At 36.3% G+C, this 15,915-nt stretch overlaps 1 protein-coding gene across 3 annotated transcripts in view; it reads right to left on the bottom strand.

Annotated features, from left to right (window-relative positions):
* The window catches only part of dock5 (dedicator of cytokinesis 5), a 39,245-nt gene extending 23,707 nt beyond the window's left edge, over positions 1-15,538 (bottom strand). For all 3 annotated transcript variants that reach the window (XM_027029154.2, XM_027029155.2, XM_027029156.2), the window contains exons 1-12: positions 15,496-15,538; positions 10,315-10,398; positions 9,671-9,711; positions 9,499-9,554; positions 9,177-9,273; positions 8,390-8,538; positions 7,225-7,360; positions 3,282-3,439; positions 2,679-2,760; positions 1,727-1,856; positions 716-788; positions 420-562 (exon numbers count right to left, since the gene is read on the bottom strand). In XM_027029154.2, coding sequence (XP_026884955.2) covers positions 420-562; positions 716-788; positions 1,727-1,856; positions 2,679-2,760; positions 3,282-3,439; positions 7,225-7,360; positions 8,390-8,538; positions 9,177-9,273; positions 9,499-9,554; positions 9,671-9,711; positions 10,315-10,398; positions 15,496-15,538 — 1,192 coding nt within the window. The remainder of the gene's footprint in view (positions 1-419; positions 563-715; positions 789-1,726; positions 1,857-2,678; positions 2,761-3,281; positions 3,440-7,224; positions 7,361-8,389; positions 8,539-9,176; positions 9,274-9,498; positions 9,555-9,670; positions 9,712-10,314; positions 10,399-15,495) is intronic.
* Between the last annotated feature and the right edge of the window lie 377 nt (positions 15,539-15,915).

The following is a 15,915-nucleotide window of genomic DNA, read 5'->3' as shown; positions in this document are numbered from 1 at the left end:
GTCTAAGCATTGAAGCTGCCCAAGTTCATCCCTTCATGGTAGCTGTTTACCCTAAGGCAGGACATTGTAAGAAGGACAATGCATCATGCCATAAGGGTCGCATAGTCATGGATTGAGGAAAACGAGTTTTCCTTGCTTCCCTGGCCTTCACATCCCCCAGACTTTAATCCTGTAGATCATCTCTGGGACAAGGTAGAATTGGCTGTTCAGAGCATGTCGGTAATTTGCAGCAACTTTGAGAAGCTATTTTGTCCACATGGGCAAAGATTCCTCCAGAACAATGTGAACACCTAGTGTAATCTATGCCATGACAAACTGCTGAAGTTCAAAGGGCCAAATGAGGTTCAACGTGATACTGCATGGTTATCACAAGGTGATCAGAATAAATAACTTTAGTAAATCTGTCCAATTGACTTTACCCTGTCCTTTATGGTTGACTTCTCGTGTTGCAATTACTTTGTTGAAAACTGCTGTAAGAGGCTCATTTTCTCCAATAACACGAGATGGGATGAGAGGAGACATGATCAGTTGCCTTTGGCGGATGTATGTTTCCATGGCAATCCTGAGAAGAAAATATAGACAGAAAAAATGGCTTAGTCAGTAGTAAAACTAAGTGCACTTTTGTATAAATGTCTCTGATCATTACTAAGAACCTCTGAGAGGTCAGTGAAACCTGAATGTGACCAGTGTGGCTTAAGGTAGTATATGCACTCACTGCTGAAAAGGAATGAAATGTTGTTTTTCTTCATCATCAGCTTTCCCATGAGCAATGTCTGTGATATCCATTACTGTGGGACAATAGTCAAATATGAGTTAAATACTTAAAACAGCATTAGACCCTTAAATAAATCTTATTTACATGATATGACAGATAATTTAAAGTAAAGTACTCTTATGCAATTTTGGAACACAAGCTGGACATTTTCATGTAAAATTAGATATGATAGTAATATAGTATTCTTATTCAAGATTTGCCTTTAACAGAGGACTGTGCAACCTTCTGGTCCATACAAATTACAATAAGCAACGCAAAACACTTAGAACCATAATACAGACCCATCTGTTTTAAACACATGGTAGTCCATGGAGTGCTAGCCTTTCATGACAAGGAGCCAACTGCTGAAAATGCCCTACTGAAATATTCCTCTTAAGTTCTCACATACTTTAATGAGAAAGCTCCAGTCTCAGTGATGGACCTTCAGGTAAAATGATCCAAGGACAGAAAATATAAAGCGCTTTGGCCATATAGAAGAGTGCAGTGTTTTTATTTCCCAATACATCATATGCAAACGGTTCTATGATCATAGCAGGCTAAAGGTCTGCAACAAGGCAACAATAACAATAAGAAAGTCATGTAGCCTCAAAGAGCCTTTAAATGCTGCTAAAGCTCATTAGCCTTCAGATGACAGTTTATTTTACAAAAAAGGCACACTACCTTCCTCAATATAAAAAGAATCACTGCAGTAAGCACAACACCTAAACTCCATAAAGGTTTAAATGATTAGACATAGCTATTTGATTATTTAACATTACTCATCTGCTCCCATTTAGAAATTACATTCCTAATTCTGTCAGTGAGTGAATGAATAAGGCTAATTAAACTTATAACCAACATGGTGGGAACACAGGTACAGGTACATCCTGATGTTTAGTTTAGCATCCAACTGTGAAAGCATTTTTGATGTTATTAGAAAATCTGTTAAGGGCCATTCTGTGAATTTATGACCTGCTACGCCAAAAGGCCTCCGTAGGCCTCCTGTGTGCCTTTTGCCATCTTTCAGCTCCATGCAACCCACACGGATTATCTGACACACCAGGAACAGACGAGGCCTGATCAGATCACTGCTGCTTAGGTCCTTAACACAGAAATATGAAAGAGTAAAATATCAGCTAATGGCACTTAATACAACCCATAGAATAATACACAAGTGGTTATGACAATCATCAGTGATATCTCTTCACTACATTCATAAATACAATAATAAAATAACTTTAAAAGTCCCTTTATAGTTGGTGCCACCTTGTGGCATATTATATGGTTGCCTATTGAATGATAGCATACAGGAAGTTCTAACACACTATTAGTACAGGTTATTCATCTGCTAGAATTATGGCACCCCTTGTGTGTATATCTACCATAATATATGTTCTCTTGTAAATCTACATTAATATTGTAGAGTATTTGAGCATTTCAGAAAGTTTAATAATAGTGTTAAACCTGAGAATTGCAATAGCCTACTAAAATAACATTTCATGCTGTGTTAGCTCTTGGTATACTAGTCTGTGAATCTGGAGAGTAATATCATACTTCTGCCATGTAGATTTCATAGTTTTTTTTGGCAAATTGTTAAATTTAAGGCAAACCTATAGCCTATTAATGTTAGGCTATATTCCTTTCATTTGTAGTTTCACCCTTTACAAATCATTATACCTCTCGACAGAGTCGTGGTTGAAGAAAGGCATTTATCTGACTCATAATATCTCATGTGAACAGAAAGCAGTGGAACCTGACTAATTATGTTCATATATATATATATATATATATATATATATATATATATACACACACAAAATTTTTTTGCACATACCCATGTATATAACATTACTGAATTTATAATGAAATTCATGATGATACTTCAGTTTTATTGCCGTGCAAATTAGATTTATCAAAGGGTTACCGTGAAAAGTGCAGGCAGATTATTGAGCTTCTCAATCTCTTTAGGCATGCCTTTACTGTCCCAGCGTACCAAAAAATTTTCACTAAAGAGGGACAAAGAAAATAAAGACAATCATACATCCATCCAAGATATTAAACTATTTTTAACGTAATAAATGCTGCACCCGTCATAGAAGCTTGCAATACACCTCTTTAAGCAGATGTGTGGCATTTGTATGATATGGACAAATATCACATTATTTTGAGATTACAAGTCTATTTTATAGGAAAGGACCTCAGCACAAAGAAAAGGAGAAAAGGAGAAAATGAGTGGCTAAACAATAAGCAAAGACAATTTATGATATAAAATAGAATAAAAGACATTCTCAGAAATAAACAGTCCTTAACCACACACAATAAAAAGACAAACATTTTTCAATTATCAGTAAACAATTTCAGAACAATGAACTTTGAAATGACATTAATTTCAAAGTTTTATCATTAAGAACACAATCTTAAATTTTTAAGTTCAAATGAATTAATCATAAATCTCATCTTGTCATTTCATCACTTGCCATAGAAATCAACATATTTTCTTCCTGCATATTTTGGAATAAGATCAGACCTGATGAACTCAGACTGGTCCGGGTCATAGAGGGACATGAGGAGTTCAGCATCCTCACCAATGTTGCACACAAAGTTTTTGAGGTTCATAAGCAGGCTGTAGGTGTGTGCTATGCTGAAGAAAGACTGCCGTCGCATGGCCAGGTTTTGGAGACGTGTCTAAGAGAAGCAGGCACAACTTTCAGCAATGTCTCAACTTGTAACCAGTATTTCTATAAGCCTTCTTGTGCTTAGTGATAAGTGTATTGCTTATGTAATGCTTTATTTTCTTCAGGCAAATCTGATGTGTTCACATTTCTGCTATGCATCTGATACCTTAAGTTCTAAACACCTCTAACAGGATCTAATATGTGTGATAAACATACTGCAACCACCAGGAAAAAAAAAAACTGAAAATGTAGATTACTGTAAATCTTTAAAGCACAAACACTTTAATTAATGGGTAATGAAATGCATTGTCTGTTTTGATACTGTTTTGATACAGGACTGTGAAATTTTATCTAGTGGACACAATGTTTGTGAGTGAATGTACAGGTGTGAGTATGTACAGACATGTGTATATATGTTTCCATGGTGATCATGTTCCCTGTCTACCTGAGGCACTCTTTCATTATCCTTTCCTTGGGGGCAATTGCTTGGATGTAGACATAGATGTTTCATGTCTCATCTTGAACAGCTCTTACACTTTGTATGCCCCTTTCCCTTCCTTCCAGCTGGCGTACAGACTTTGGATATTGGATCTTGGGTGGAGTGCACCATTCATTGTGAGGAATTTTATGGTCTTGACATGAACAAATTCCAGCTCTTCTCTTGTCCATCTTATTGTGCCTGCTTGATATCTGATGACTGGCAGGGCATATGCGTTTATAGCTTTGCTCTAAATGCTCTCATTTAACTGGCTCTTGAGGTCCTGCCTTAGCCTGTGGAGGTGCTTAGATGTTCCTTAACCATGCTCTTTGGCCCCTTTCATTTGGACCTGTGAGTGTCCAACTTATCTAAGATCTATATATTCTATACATGATCCCTGACCCTTAGTTGTGTCTCTCAGTGTGTGTTGTCTCCCCATAACTTTGCATCTTGCTACTAGGTGCTGGATTTTCATGTGCTCCTTTGTGCAGTGCACGTCTTGGGTCTTTTCTTATATAATGTGCCCCTACTTCGAATGATGTAGTGCTAAGTGCAATGTCCTTCAGTCCAGTGGACATTGAAGTGCTTGTTGTTTCTGGCACATATGTGATTGGCGAATCCACAGGTATTTGTAGCTGTGTGTTATATGGCCTTGTCTTAGTTCAGTGCCCCATCCTGATCACATTTGCTCTTTTTACTATTAGCTGACCACATTTTCCAGGTTTCAGTGACATTCCAGTGACCATGCCATAGATTCTAGTCAAGTGGAGCAGTGTGTAAATGCCCCATTCCATATTGGTTTACACCTTGATGTCACACATGTACTGGAGGTGGATGATTGTAGTTCCAATTTTCCCATACCCATTTGTATTGATGATCTGACTGAGAGGATTCAGGCCTATGCAGAACAGCAGTTGGGAGAGTGACTCTCTTGGGTATATACAAGGGTTGTCATACCGCTATTAACGATAATATTTAAAATCTTTGATATTTGACATGATATTTAAAAAATTAAATACTGAAATCATTTTAATAATACACATACAATAATCCAGTGCCAGTAACTAAGGCAGATGTTTGCATGGTAAACTTGGAAATTTACTATGCTTGAAACACCACATGAGCACCTACTTCTGGACAGCTGCTGTAATGCTAACTGGTTCCTGATCTATTATTATATTGCTGTACTCCTCTTTCAGATCTCTTAACCACTGTGCGCTGGTGATGTGTAATCAGTCATTCTCCTATATGCTCTTCCAGTACTGTTCTGTGTCAACTCTGGATGGATCCAAAATTAGGATTGAACTGTTGAACTGTTCTTGATTGATGCTTCTTTCATGTATCTTTCCAGTCTGGTTACTCATGTTATTAACATTTGTTTAACAGACTCAAGGACCTGACTTATAGGCTTCCAATTTTATTTCCTCCATGGCCAGAGATCATATTTGATCTTTATGCCCCTCTGGAGTTTTATCAGTTTGTTGACTTCTGTCAGTTGTTTTTATCTTGGTTTACACACTTTCTTTCCAAGGGGGACAGCAGACATGGTCTGTGGCTTCTATCTTGTATTCATAAAATGTATGTCTGAATGGATGTCTCTATTGACTCCATTGTGAATTTTTGAAGATGCCATCTTCTATGCACATGTGCAGTAGATCAAAATTTGAGCCAAAGTTCAGCAGGAACTGTAGGTTGGACAGTATTTTTGGCCCAAACCCTGGCCAAATTTGATACTGCATGTCCCCTCTCTTTATGCTGAGAGCAAACACCACCACAAAGAGAAGAAAAATAAAAAAATAAAAAAATAAAATAAAATAAAAATTATATATATATATATATATATATATATATATATATATATATATATATATATACACATACACACATACACACACATACATGATCACCCGCAATCAATTTCCATCAACTACGTTTTGGGATAAAAAATTATTTCATCACAAAAATATGTTACCAACGTAGCAAAATATTTCACAATTAACATTAGCTAGATTAACATATTCAATCCTTCAAGATAATGAGATATTTAGCTAATAATTGCCAGCTAATGCTCACATTATTGAATTTAAATGTGACAGTGATTTAATGTGAAATGAACTATAAAGTTTGATGTGAAGTGCTTCAGCACCATGTCTCAGGTGCACTAGGAACAGGTGTTATATTTGGGCAGTGGTATTACCTTTTTATTTCATCCATTTCCAGATGTGAAAGAAGGCAATGTTTGACGATGACTTACCTCTGGGAAACAAGTTGCTTGTCTGTGTGAATCAGTGAAGGGCTTCCCCTCACCCATACTTTCTTCATGTGCTTCATGTAGCCTCTTTCATTTAACTTGATTTGTAGTAGCATTCCAGTAACATATTATCCAGTTTATCTATCTCTGGTTTGTTCCATTAAATTGTTCAGGTTCCTTGACATTAGACACAGATCTTGTTAATCTGGATGATGTCTGAGCTGTAATGACTCTCAAGGAGTCTCAAGGAACAGGTTTGACATGACTTGTGACATGCAGTGTTATCTTGTTTGAATCTACCCTCAGAAGATGGGTACACTGTGGTCAAAAGGGATGAACATGGCCAGGAATAAAACTTAGGTGGGCTGTAGCATATAAATGATGCTCAACTGGTATTATGGGGTCCACAGTGTGCCAAGCAAATATCCCCCACACCATTACACCACCACCGCCCAGCCTGAACCAGTGATCCAAGACAGGATGAATCCATGCTTTTATGTTGCTTATGCCAAATTCTGAACCTACCATTGCAGCTGAAATCAAGACTCATAAGACCAAGTAACATTTTTCCAATTTTCTCTTCTGTGTACCTCAGATTTACAGAGTCATTATTTGAGTTAATGTTGTCATTCTATCTGCTTGAACAAGTCTAGTCATTCTCCTCTGACCTCTGGTATCAACAAGACATTTTCACCCAGAGATTCGCCATTCACTGTATATTTTCTCTTTCGCGGCATTCTCTGTAAACCTTAGAGGTGACCGTGCTTGAAGTAGATCAGTACCCCAGTAGATCAGTATCTAAAATACTCAGACCATGTTCAAAGTCATCTAAATCACCTTTCTTCCCTATTCTTGTGCTCAGTTTCAGCTTCAGCAGGTTGACTTGACCATGTCTACATGCCAAAATGTTGCCATGTTATTGGCTGATTAGATATTTGCTGTAATGAACAGGTATACCTACCTGTGTAGGTGTGTGTGTGTGTATGTGTGTGAGATAATATATATACACAGAGAGAGCGAGAGAGAGAGAGAGAGACAGAGAGAGAGAGAGAGAGAGAGAGTCTACCTTCTCTTCTTGTATCTTCTCATCGATACTGCGGGAGGCAGACTCGTGGGCTCTGAATAAATTAACTGTACTGGTACATTCTGGGTCTAATGTATTTCCAGCCTCATCACGAACAAGTAAATCCAACCCCAGAATCCTTAGGAGAAACAGAATTAGATTATTAAAATATTAGTTAAACAACTAATAAATATGCACACAATTTAGACATATTCTGGATTGGTACATTCCTGAATTATGTTATAATTACTGAATATTTCTACATTCATAATTAAGAGGAAAATATTATGGCATAATATGTTCAGAAAAAATAAATTAAAACATTAAGAAATGTTAAATTCTGTGTTATAAAATGTTAAAAAAAAACTGCACAGGAGTGCATATCTTATTTGAATATAATCTATTTTTAATTGATTTGTTTGTTTTGTCTTTGTTCTCACAGTGAAACTGCAATTAAAAACAACAATTAGCCCAATCTAGCTTGTCGGACTATCAACTGCACAGCATTTTCCACCATGTGTCAACAGTACAATATCTGAGATGCATGGAAATCTCTGGAAGAAGCATAGAATTTGATTGGTCTTTACTGTCTTTCTGCTAAGAATAATGCTTTTTTCTAGAGACCTGCCATCTTTCAAGCTGTGCTGCTGGAACTCACCTGGTAGAGCAGTAGGGTAAGGTTCTAGTAACACTAAGCGCACATGTTCGATTCCTAGAGAAAACTCTAGGATTAAGTAATCCTGGATTAAGAATACTAATTAAGTAAATTGCTTGTATTTCACTGACACTCCCACAAAGCTGACAGCAGTCATAAAGGGAAGCAATACACTCCAATAAAATGTAAATATGGCCACAAAATGTATGCTGACATTTTGTTACCTAGCAAAATGAATCAGCTAGCAAATAATGGCATTATAAACAAATATAATGAAACTTGAAAAATGTTTGGGGCTGGGTCAAAAAAAAAAAATGGAATGCCATTCAGTGATCACATAACCTGAATTCCAGTGAACATGCATTTCACTTACTGAAATCAAGACAGACACTCCCAAAACGAGCACTAATAGTTGTGCCTGAGGTTGAAAATTGTTCTAGTGAAAACAGTCTGAACATCAGCTTTGGGAGGAAGAGAATCATCTCAGGGAGTTTCAGAGAAACAGCATCCCACCTGTTTCCATAATCAATTTTTGCTGTGACTTTCTTCTTGAGCTCTATAAGGTCATCTTTTGGAAGCGTTCCTGACACAATCTGTGAGCGATATTCAATTAGGTTGTAGGTCATCTGCTGAACGGTCTGGAAGAGTGCGGCCTTATTGTTCTTTTATGGAAATAAACAGATGTCAAAAATTATATTACAGCTTACAAATGAACTGGTAACAGGTCTTTCATGGGAACCGGGGAGGCTCAGCAGTTCTACAGCAGAGAAAAGTACCCCCATTGAAGCTAAGTTCGGAGGGGCACTATAATGTTCATAAGTCACTCATCATTGCAAATGTGTGATTAATACATTACAACATTATTAGACACTATAGTTTATGAGATAATAGGCCTGCCATATTTAAAAAATGTTGGATTTCTACCAGGTATAACAGTATTTGCATGATACCAATAATTTACCATCTTTCTATGTATAGACGTTCATATAATTTTGAAGTTTTTTCCTTTATGGTTTACAAAGTAACTATGCAATATTTTTGTTATATAGTATAATCAAGTACTGTACAATAATATTTTATAAGGAAAAACAGGTTGGATGTAAAATAACTAATGAAATGTTATAATTAAAAATGCTTAAAAGCATTTGTTAAACATAAAATAAAGGCACACCAACAGATGATTGGTATATCAAGCCATGCTGTTATCAGTATGTAAGTCAGAGTTAAAATGGATGTTAGGTTTGAGAATAAGTTAGGAGGAAACATTCAGAGTATAATGAAAAATCAGGTATCCACATACCACATAAAGCTTGTTCCATATTTGTACCCACTCTCTCAGTGTAGCACCAAGCTCTTGCACCAGTGGCAAATCTGCTGGTATCACTGTCTCTTTTTTGCTATACACAAAAAGAAAATAAATATGGAAAAAGGACTCAGAAGCACATTATACATATATTTATCTTTTAACAAAGATACAAACCCATATATTCTTAAAACAGAAATAGGGTTAGAAAGGATTATTATAGCAGTCATTAACTTAAGAACAAAGGAATCAACTAGATGATGTTCTATAAACTGCAATAAAACAGAAGAAGCTATTTTGCTGTGTCACTATGTCTTACCCTGTCCCTTCAACTTTAGCTTCTTTCAAGTGGATATACGTGGCTGGAAAAATTCCCTTTGAGTTGAATTTAAAAAATGGTTATTAAAGAAGTTTATTAATTTAGTATGCATATGAATGCTGATGATTATAATTATAATCAATGTTTATCTAATTTCTTAATAAATCACAACCTTTTGGGATTTCTGGCGTAAAGTGTATCCTCTGTACCACCCTAAGAAACACAGTGAGAGAGTATGTTTGTGTGAATGATTGAGGCAACAGTTATGATCATGAAAAACAAGTTTATCAGTTCTAAAATTTTAGAAACACAAAAACTTTGACCCCAGCATCATGGGCCAACTGAATGGAATGCTAATGAGTTAAATTAAAGGCATACAGTGACATTCTTGACAAATATGGAACAATGTTTTATTGTCACTCTCAACATCACTGAGGAACACTTTCAACCCTTTGTCTGTAGGCTCACCTCCAAAACAAGACACACAGCGTACAACGCAATACCTGAAGTCATTTTTAATGTTGTACTCACTAGATGTTTAACCGCTACATTATGTTCAGTGAAAATAAGTGAGTAAGAAGAGAAAACAAGTACAACTACTGATATCAAATCTCAAACCAGATAATAATAATAATAATAATAATAATAATAAATAATATAATAAATATGAATTTGTAAAACACCTGGTCATACACTTGTAGAATATACAAATCTGCAGTAGAAAGCCAGCATATTAAAGAGTACTTTAGGCTGTGGAATCATGTTTAAAATGAACCCAGACAGATCTGTCAGGACATGTTTACCTATGACACTCACCTTCAAACATCTCAAGTATGTGTACTGTGTCCCCCACCTGCAGGCCCAACTCCTGCTCCCCGTTTGCATCATAGTTATAGATAACTGCATGGCAAATCCACAGACAAAAGAGAATAGAAGAAAAATTAATTATTAAAGCTATTTTTCCTTTTTACAACCAGAGATAGGGGTATAACAGAAAACCAAATATAGGACACAAAGTGCTTTATCACAAAGTGCTACATTGAAATTCTGAGTGAACTACTTAAATATGGACTGATACTGCCAAATAAATGTTACTACCAAAAGGTTTTTGAAAAATCAATGGGGTATGACTCCAGAGCAAAAGTTACATTATCAGATTGTTTGTTCTTTGATTTTTGTTATGGTTTTGTTTATGTTCCCTTAATGCATTAGCAATAAGGATTGATGATTTCTCAACATCCTGGTTCTCTTAGATTTAACAGCAGCATTTCACACTGTTAATCAAGATCACCTGTTGGCATTACTGGATAAGCCCTTATCTGGTTGTAGTCTTACATCACCAATATACAACAATTCATTTCAACAGACTCACACAAATCATCTATAGCCCCTTCTGATTGAGGTGTACCCCAGGGATCTGTTCTTGGACCGCTCTTCATATAACTACATTTCTTCACTTGGCCAGATTATCTGCTATCATGGACTTAAATTCCACTGCTATGCTTGGAATTTACCAGTGCATTTATGTATGCAATCTCGAAATCACACTGGTCTCTTGCCCACTTGATCAGAGTGGAGACAGTGCTACATTAAATAATATTAGTTAAACACTCCTGATTCATCAATCAATTGCTAGGTTTAGTAGGTGTGTCTAAGCAGAGCAATCCCTAAACTTTGTAGGACTCCAGCCCTCCAGGACCGGACTTGGATGCCTCTGTTCTAGAATGTTGATTAATGCCTTCCTGTAAACCTGATCGACTGCCTCCTGTACATCAAAAACTCAGCAGCTAGTGTCCTTACATCTAGCAAGCACACTGCATATATTACACCTCTTCTGCAGTACTTACACTGACTCCCCGTCATTTCATGGATAAAGTAAAAAATTCTTCTTCTAACCTTCAAAGCAATACATCATTTGGCTCCTATAATGCCTTTATGAACTCATTCTCCCATACCGTCCCTCTCACACAATTAGATCTTCCATCTCTGGACTTCTTATTGTTCAACCATGACACTCAACCATGGGTGGCAGATCCTTCAGTGCTGCTGACCCCAAACTTTCTACCTCAAGCTCTGTGTAACTGCTCATCACTCTCTTATTTCATATCCTTGCTTAAAGCTTTCTTCTCTTTTCCCTTCTTAATCTTTCTCTAATACATATCCATTTATTATTACTTACTGCAAAGCCTCCATGGGTTTGTGAAAGGCACTACAGAAACGGAACTTTTTTTAAATTAAGGATGTATTTTTACACTGAATGGCCTTTCTTCCCATTCTCATTCTGAAATGCATCTAAATGAGATGGCAGTAGCATATGCTCACCAGAATACTGATCTCTCCATATTGCAAAATATCTTTCAATATAATTTGTGGACAAACATGCTTATTATACCATCACTCATAAAAAATGTGAGATGAACTCACTCTTCAAAATCTTGATATGGTCTTAGTACCAACTTACAATATACATACACTCCTTGGCCAAAAAAAAAAAAAAAAAAAAAAAAGCTAGGCCAAACCCAAAACTGCATAATAATAAGCTTTTAATGTTCTCAACAGCAAAGAGTCATTATATATGAAGACACAATCAAGTGCTTAGAGTGTTAGCATGTTTGATAGTAAACTTCTAGAGGTTAACGCGTTGATGTGGCATTTCTAATAAAGTGATTAAGTTTGTACAAGAAGGAGAGCACATTGAAGAATGAGCACTGGCTTTAAATATTGATCAATAAGGTGAAGCACGCAATTGGAAATTGCTTGTGGCCATAGACTAAAAACCACATGTCCAACATGGTACTGCATTAACTGCTGAGTCCAGACATGGTGTTGTACTCAAAAAATAACTACATAGTTTATACTGGGAAGGGCCATCAGTGGTTGTAGGTAAGGGGGGCTTAGACTGGTTGGGATATGGCCCCATAAAGGCAGAGTGGCTGAGGTTGTCATGTCATAGTGTAAAGTGGTAGATCCAGATGGAGTTGCTGGCGTGGAGCAGGCATTGACGGTGCCAGCTTTAGTCACTAGGGAGCCCAGGAAGGATTTGTGTTGGAGAATGCTTGTAGTCAATATTCATGTGAAACTGGCAGCACTGAGCCAGTGGGGCTGGGTATGGCCTTAGTCATTGGGAAGGCCATCATGGATTTTACAGTTGTGTTTCCTAGTGGCATAGTGCATAAGGGATGTCACAAAGTTTGCTTGTGGCATAGTGTTTAAGAGGCCTGGCTTGTTTTAAAGTCAATTTGGAGAGGGTTGGGACGCAAGAGTTCACTGTTGAGCCTCCTGGAGGTATTGCTTAATTCAATGAATCAGACAAAAGGAGGTGCCTACCTGATGATCCCTGAGAAGAACACAGGGACCGGAAGCAGGTCCCTATGTGAAGCTCTAATACTTTTCTAATGGCACAGGATATTCAACATCTTATCCTGTATATATAAACAATGTGTACAAGAAAGCCTTTTAAGCAAATTGACCTGTTTCCAACTTTCCGACCCAAAAACAGTTCACTGCAGCAATGAGAAGTGACAAGCAATTTTCTTGTTGTTGTTCTTTTGTTAGAGCATTACATTTAATTTTGGGTTTGGCCCACGTTTTGCCCAAGAGTATCCAATTACTGTTTGTGAGGCTCATTTCTGCAACATTCTACCCATCCTAGAAGTCAAGAGTAATACTGCAGTGGCCAACTGGAAATAATTATTCAGTGATCACAAAAGATTGACTGAGTTTGAATTCAAGGACCAGAATTGAGCATCAGATATACCATATAGCACTTCATAATAATAATATGTTATAATGTATAATAATGTATAACTTCAACGTTTAAGTAGGTTTAAATCATGAAAAAAAAAACATTCAAATAAGCAAGATGAAAAAAGACTATACTTGAGAAAACAGGCCTGCATTAACTCAATTAACCTTCTTTTCTCAGACCAGAAATAATTGAGATTTTGTCCAGACATGCTCCATTCTGAACCTTAATGCTGGAAAGGAAGCCTTCATTATAGGCTTCTAACAACACTTCTAACAGTTCTTAAGTCTGACTCACACAGGATAACCCAATTTTACTTAATACTACTGAACTTCATGCCAACACATGAAATGCATGGAAGTATATTTGTGTTAGTTTATTTTTGATATTAGGCTATCAAATATCAAAAATAAACAATGTGGGCATATATTCTCAGCACAGCATTTACCACTGTGCAGCTTGTCTGACAAACCTGGTTATTCTGACCTTTCAGCTTAATCATTTACACAGAACATGGACCAGATGACTAATTTTACAGCGTCCACACCCAGGCAAATCTAGGTCTTGAAGAGGAGTAGCACATGAAGGTAAATACTGTTATGTTTCTGTCAATGAATTAAAAACTACTAGACACAAAATGAAGGCGAAAGTACAAAAGTATGTGCAAACACAAATGACAGCCTGCAATTCAGAAATTAAGAAAATATAAAGCATGTTAATATGTGTGATCTAAATGGGCAATAAAAAATTATGACAGTAGTATCTGCATTTTTGTACTCTCAGCTACAATAGTACTGATAACGAGGGTAGCTTCCATCTCAGTTTCATAACAGACTAAACCCAAAATACTATCATGCAGAATGGTTTTGTTGTTGTTGTTTTCCCCCCCCCCCATCAATTTGATCATTTAAGCTTTTAACATGAGTTTCCCTGCCTTCCTGTATTCCTGGGTCATGGTAAATCAAGAATTAGAAAGCAGACATGCATTTTTAATAACATTAATGGTCGTTGCTGGGACTAAAGAAAATTATTTTACATTTGTAATAACTGTAACATCATCTGAGAGAAACACTAATTGATGGACGATAATATATAAGCTCATTTACAACCTGTAAAAATAACATAGAATAGCTTGCAAGCCTTTATGCTATCTGTGCTTTGCTAAATTGTACTTACTTGACTCATGTTTAAGGTTATAAAATTGGGAAAATTAAATAAATTTGAAAAATAAACCAAAAAATTAAGAAAAAATTTTTTTTTAAAGAAACAAAGCCCAAAACTAGACATTTTCTTGTTACATTTACTATAGCAATACTATAGGATACCCCACCAAATTAAAGTTAGAATAGTCATTTAAATATTTAATAACTCAGCAAAGTTACATGTGTAAAGTTAAACATTAAACCATTTAACATATGGGTAATAAAACATTTCCTGATCCATACATGGTAAAAAATACTGATCTAGGATCAGCTATTCGTGTCCACACAGCTGCATTATTTAGGTTATGAAAAACACAAACATATGCTGTCCCAGCTAGTATACTTTACATACGTAAGATAGTTAACTTAGGTTTTATATATCGTTCCAAATATAAATCTCTGTCTATAGTATTACTATTATACATACAGAACCTATGCACATTAAAAACATTTACTCTATAAACAAAAGTTGACTACTCTTATTGCTCACTTCGTCTACAAACCCAGCAACAACAGGTTGATTAAATTCGTGCAGTATGCACTCTGTCCACAAGTTTAAAATTTGAAGAAAGGCAATAGAAACTTATTGTCTACGTCACACCACCTTAAGAGAAGCCCAATTAGATTTCTGGAGTAATCACTATGCGTAAAGTTCAACGAAATCTACTCCAGTCGAAAGAAAAAAAAAACTGTCTTATAAATTTTTTAATAGGCTGTAGTAACAAATTGCAGTGATGGACTGTTCAGATGGTACATCTGGAACACGGAACCCGTGTAAAACTTCTGTAACCTGTGACAGACGTCTACAAATCTAAGACGTCGCAATTTTTCCACTTCAGGTCTGCATATTGCTACAAATCCTGTCAAATCTATACATCCACCAACCAACTTCAACATCTCCTAACTAGGTCATATAATGACAAAGGTAAGTTGAACTAACTGCTAAGCAGTTTTTGAATTGGTAACTCCCGTTCGACTAGGGCGACAGATGTGTGAACACATGAACATAACCAACACGGCAACAAAATAATATGGTTTGTCAAGACTCACCAACGCCATATTTTTCTTTCTTTGTCGGAATCCACCGAGTCATTGTGGTGAAACTCTGTGGGATAAAATAAATATAAATATATATAAATACCAGCGGTGAATACCACCGTTTTCTGTATGGACATCACAGTTCCGGTGTTATGCAAAGAAAAGTGTGCTGGGAAAAAGTGTGTTTGCGTGCAAGGACAAGCCTATCGTACGTCGGACGCGCCAACACACGTATTGCTGCGTTAATGATCAAATTTTCTTTTTTTACATTATAGATCTTCTACTAAGCTCACAATCATGGTTTATTTTTTAATAAATAGGGGGTTTACAGAGGAGCGAAATACGACCATAATAAAGTAGAACTTTCCATCTCATTGGGCAGTATTAGCCATTGATTTTTTAAGGAGAAACATTTAGAGCGTAATCAGAAAT

The sequence above is a fragment of the Electrophorus electricus genome, chromosome 23, assembly GCF_013358815.1.
Source record: "Electrophorus electricus isolate fEleEle1 chromosome 23, fEleEle1.pri, whole genome shotgun sequence".
NCBI lineage: Eukaryota > Metazoa > Chordata > Actinopteri > Gymnotiformes > Gymnotidae > Electrophorus > Electrophorus electricus.
The sequence above is the reverse complement of the archived record's forward strand: the minus strand, read 5'-3'. Positions and strand labels throughout refer to the sequence as shown.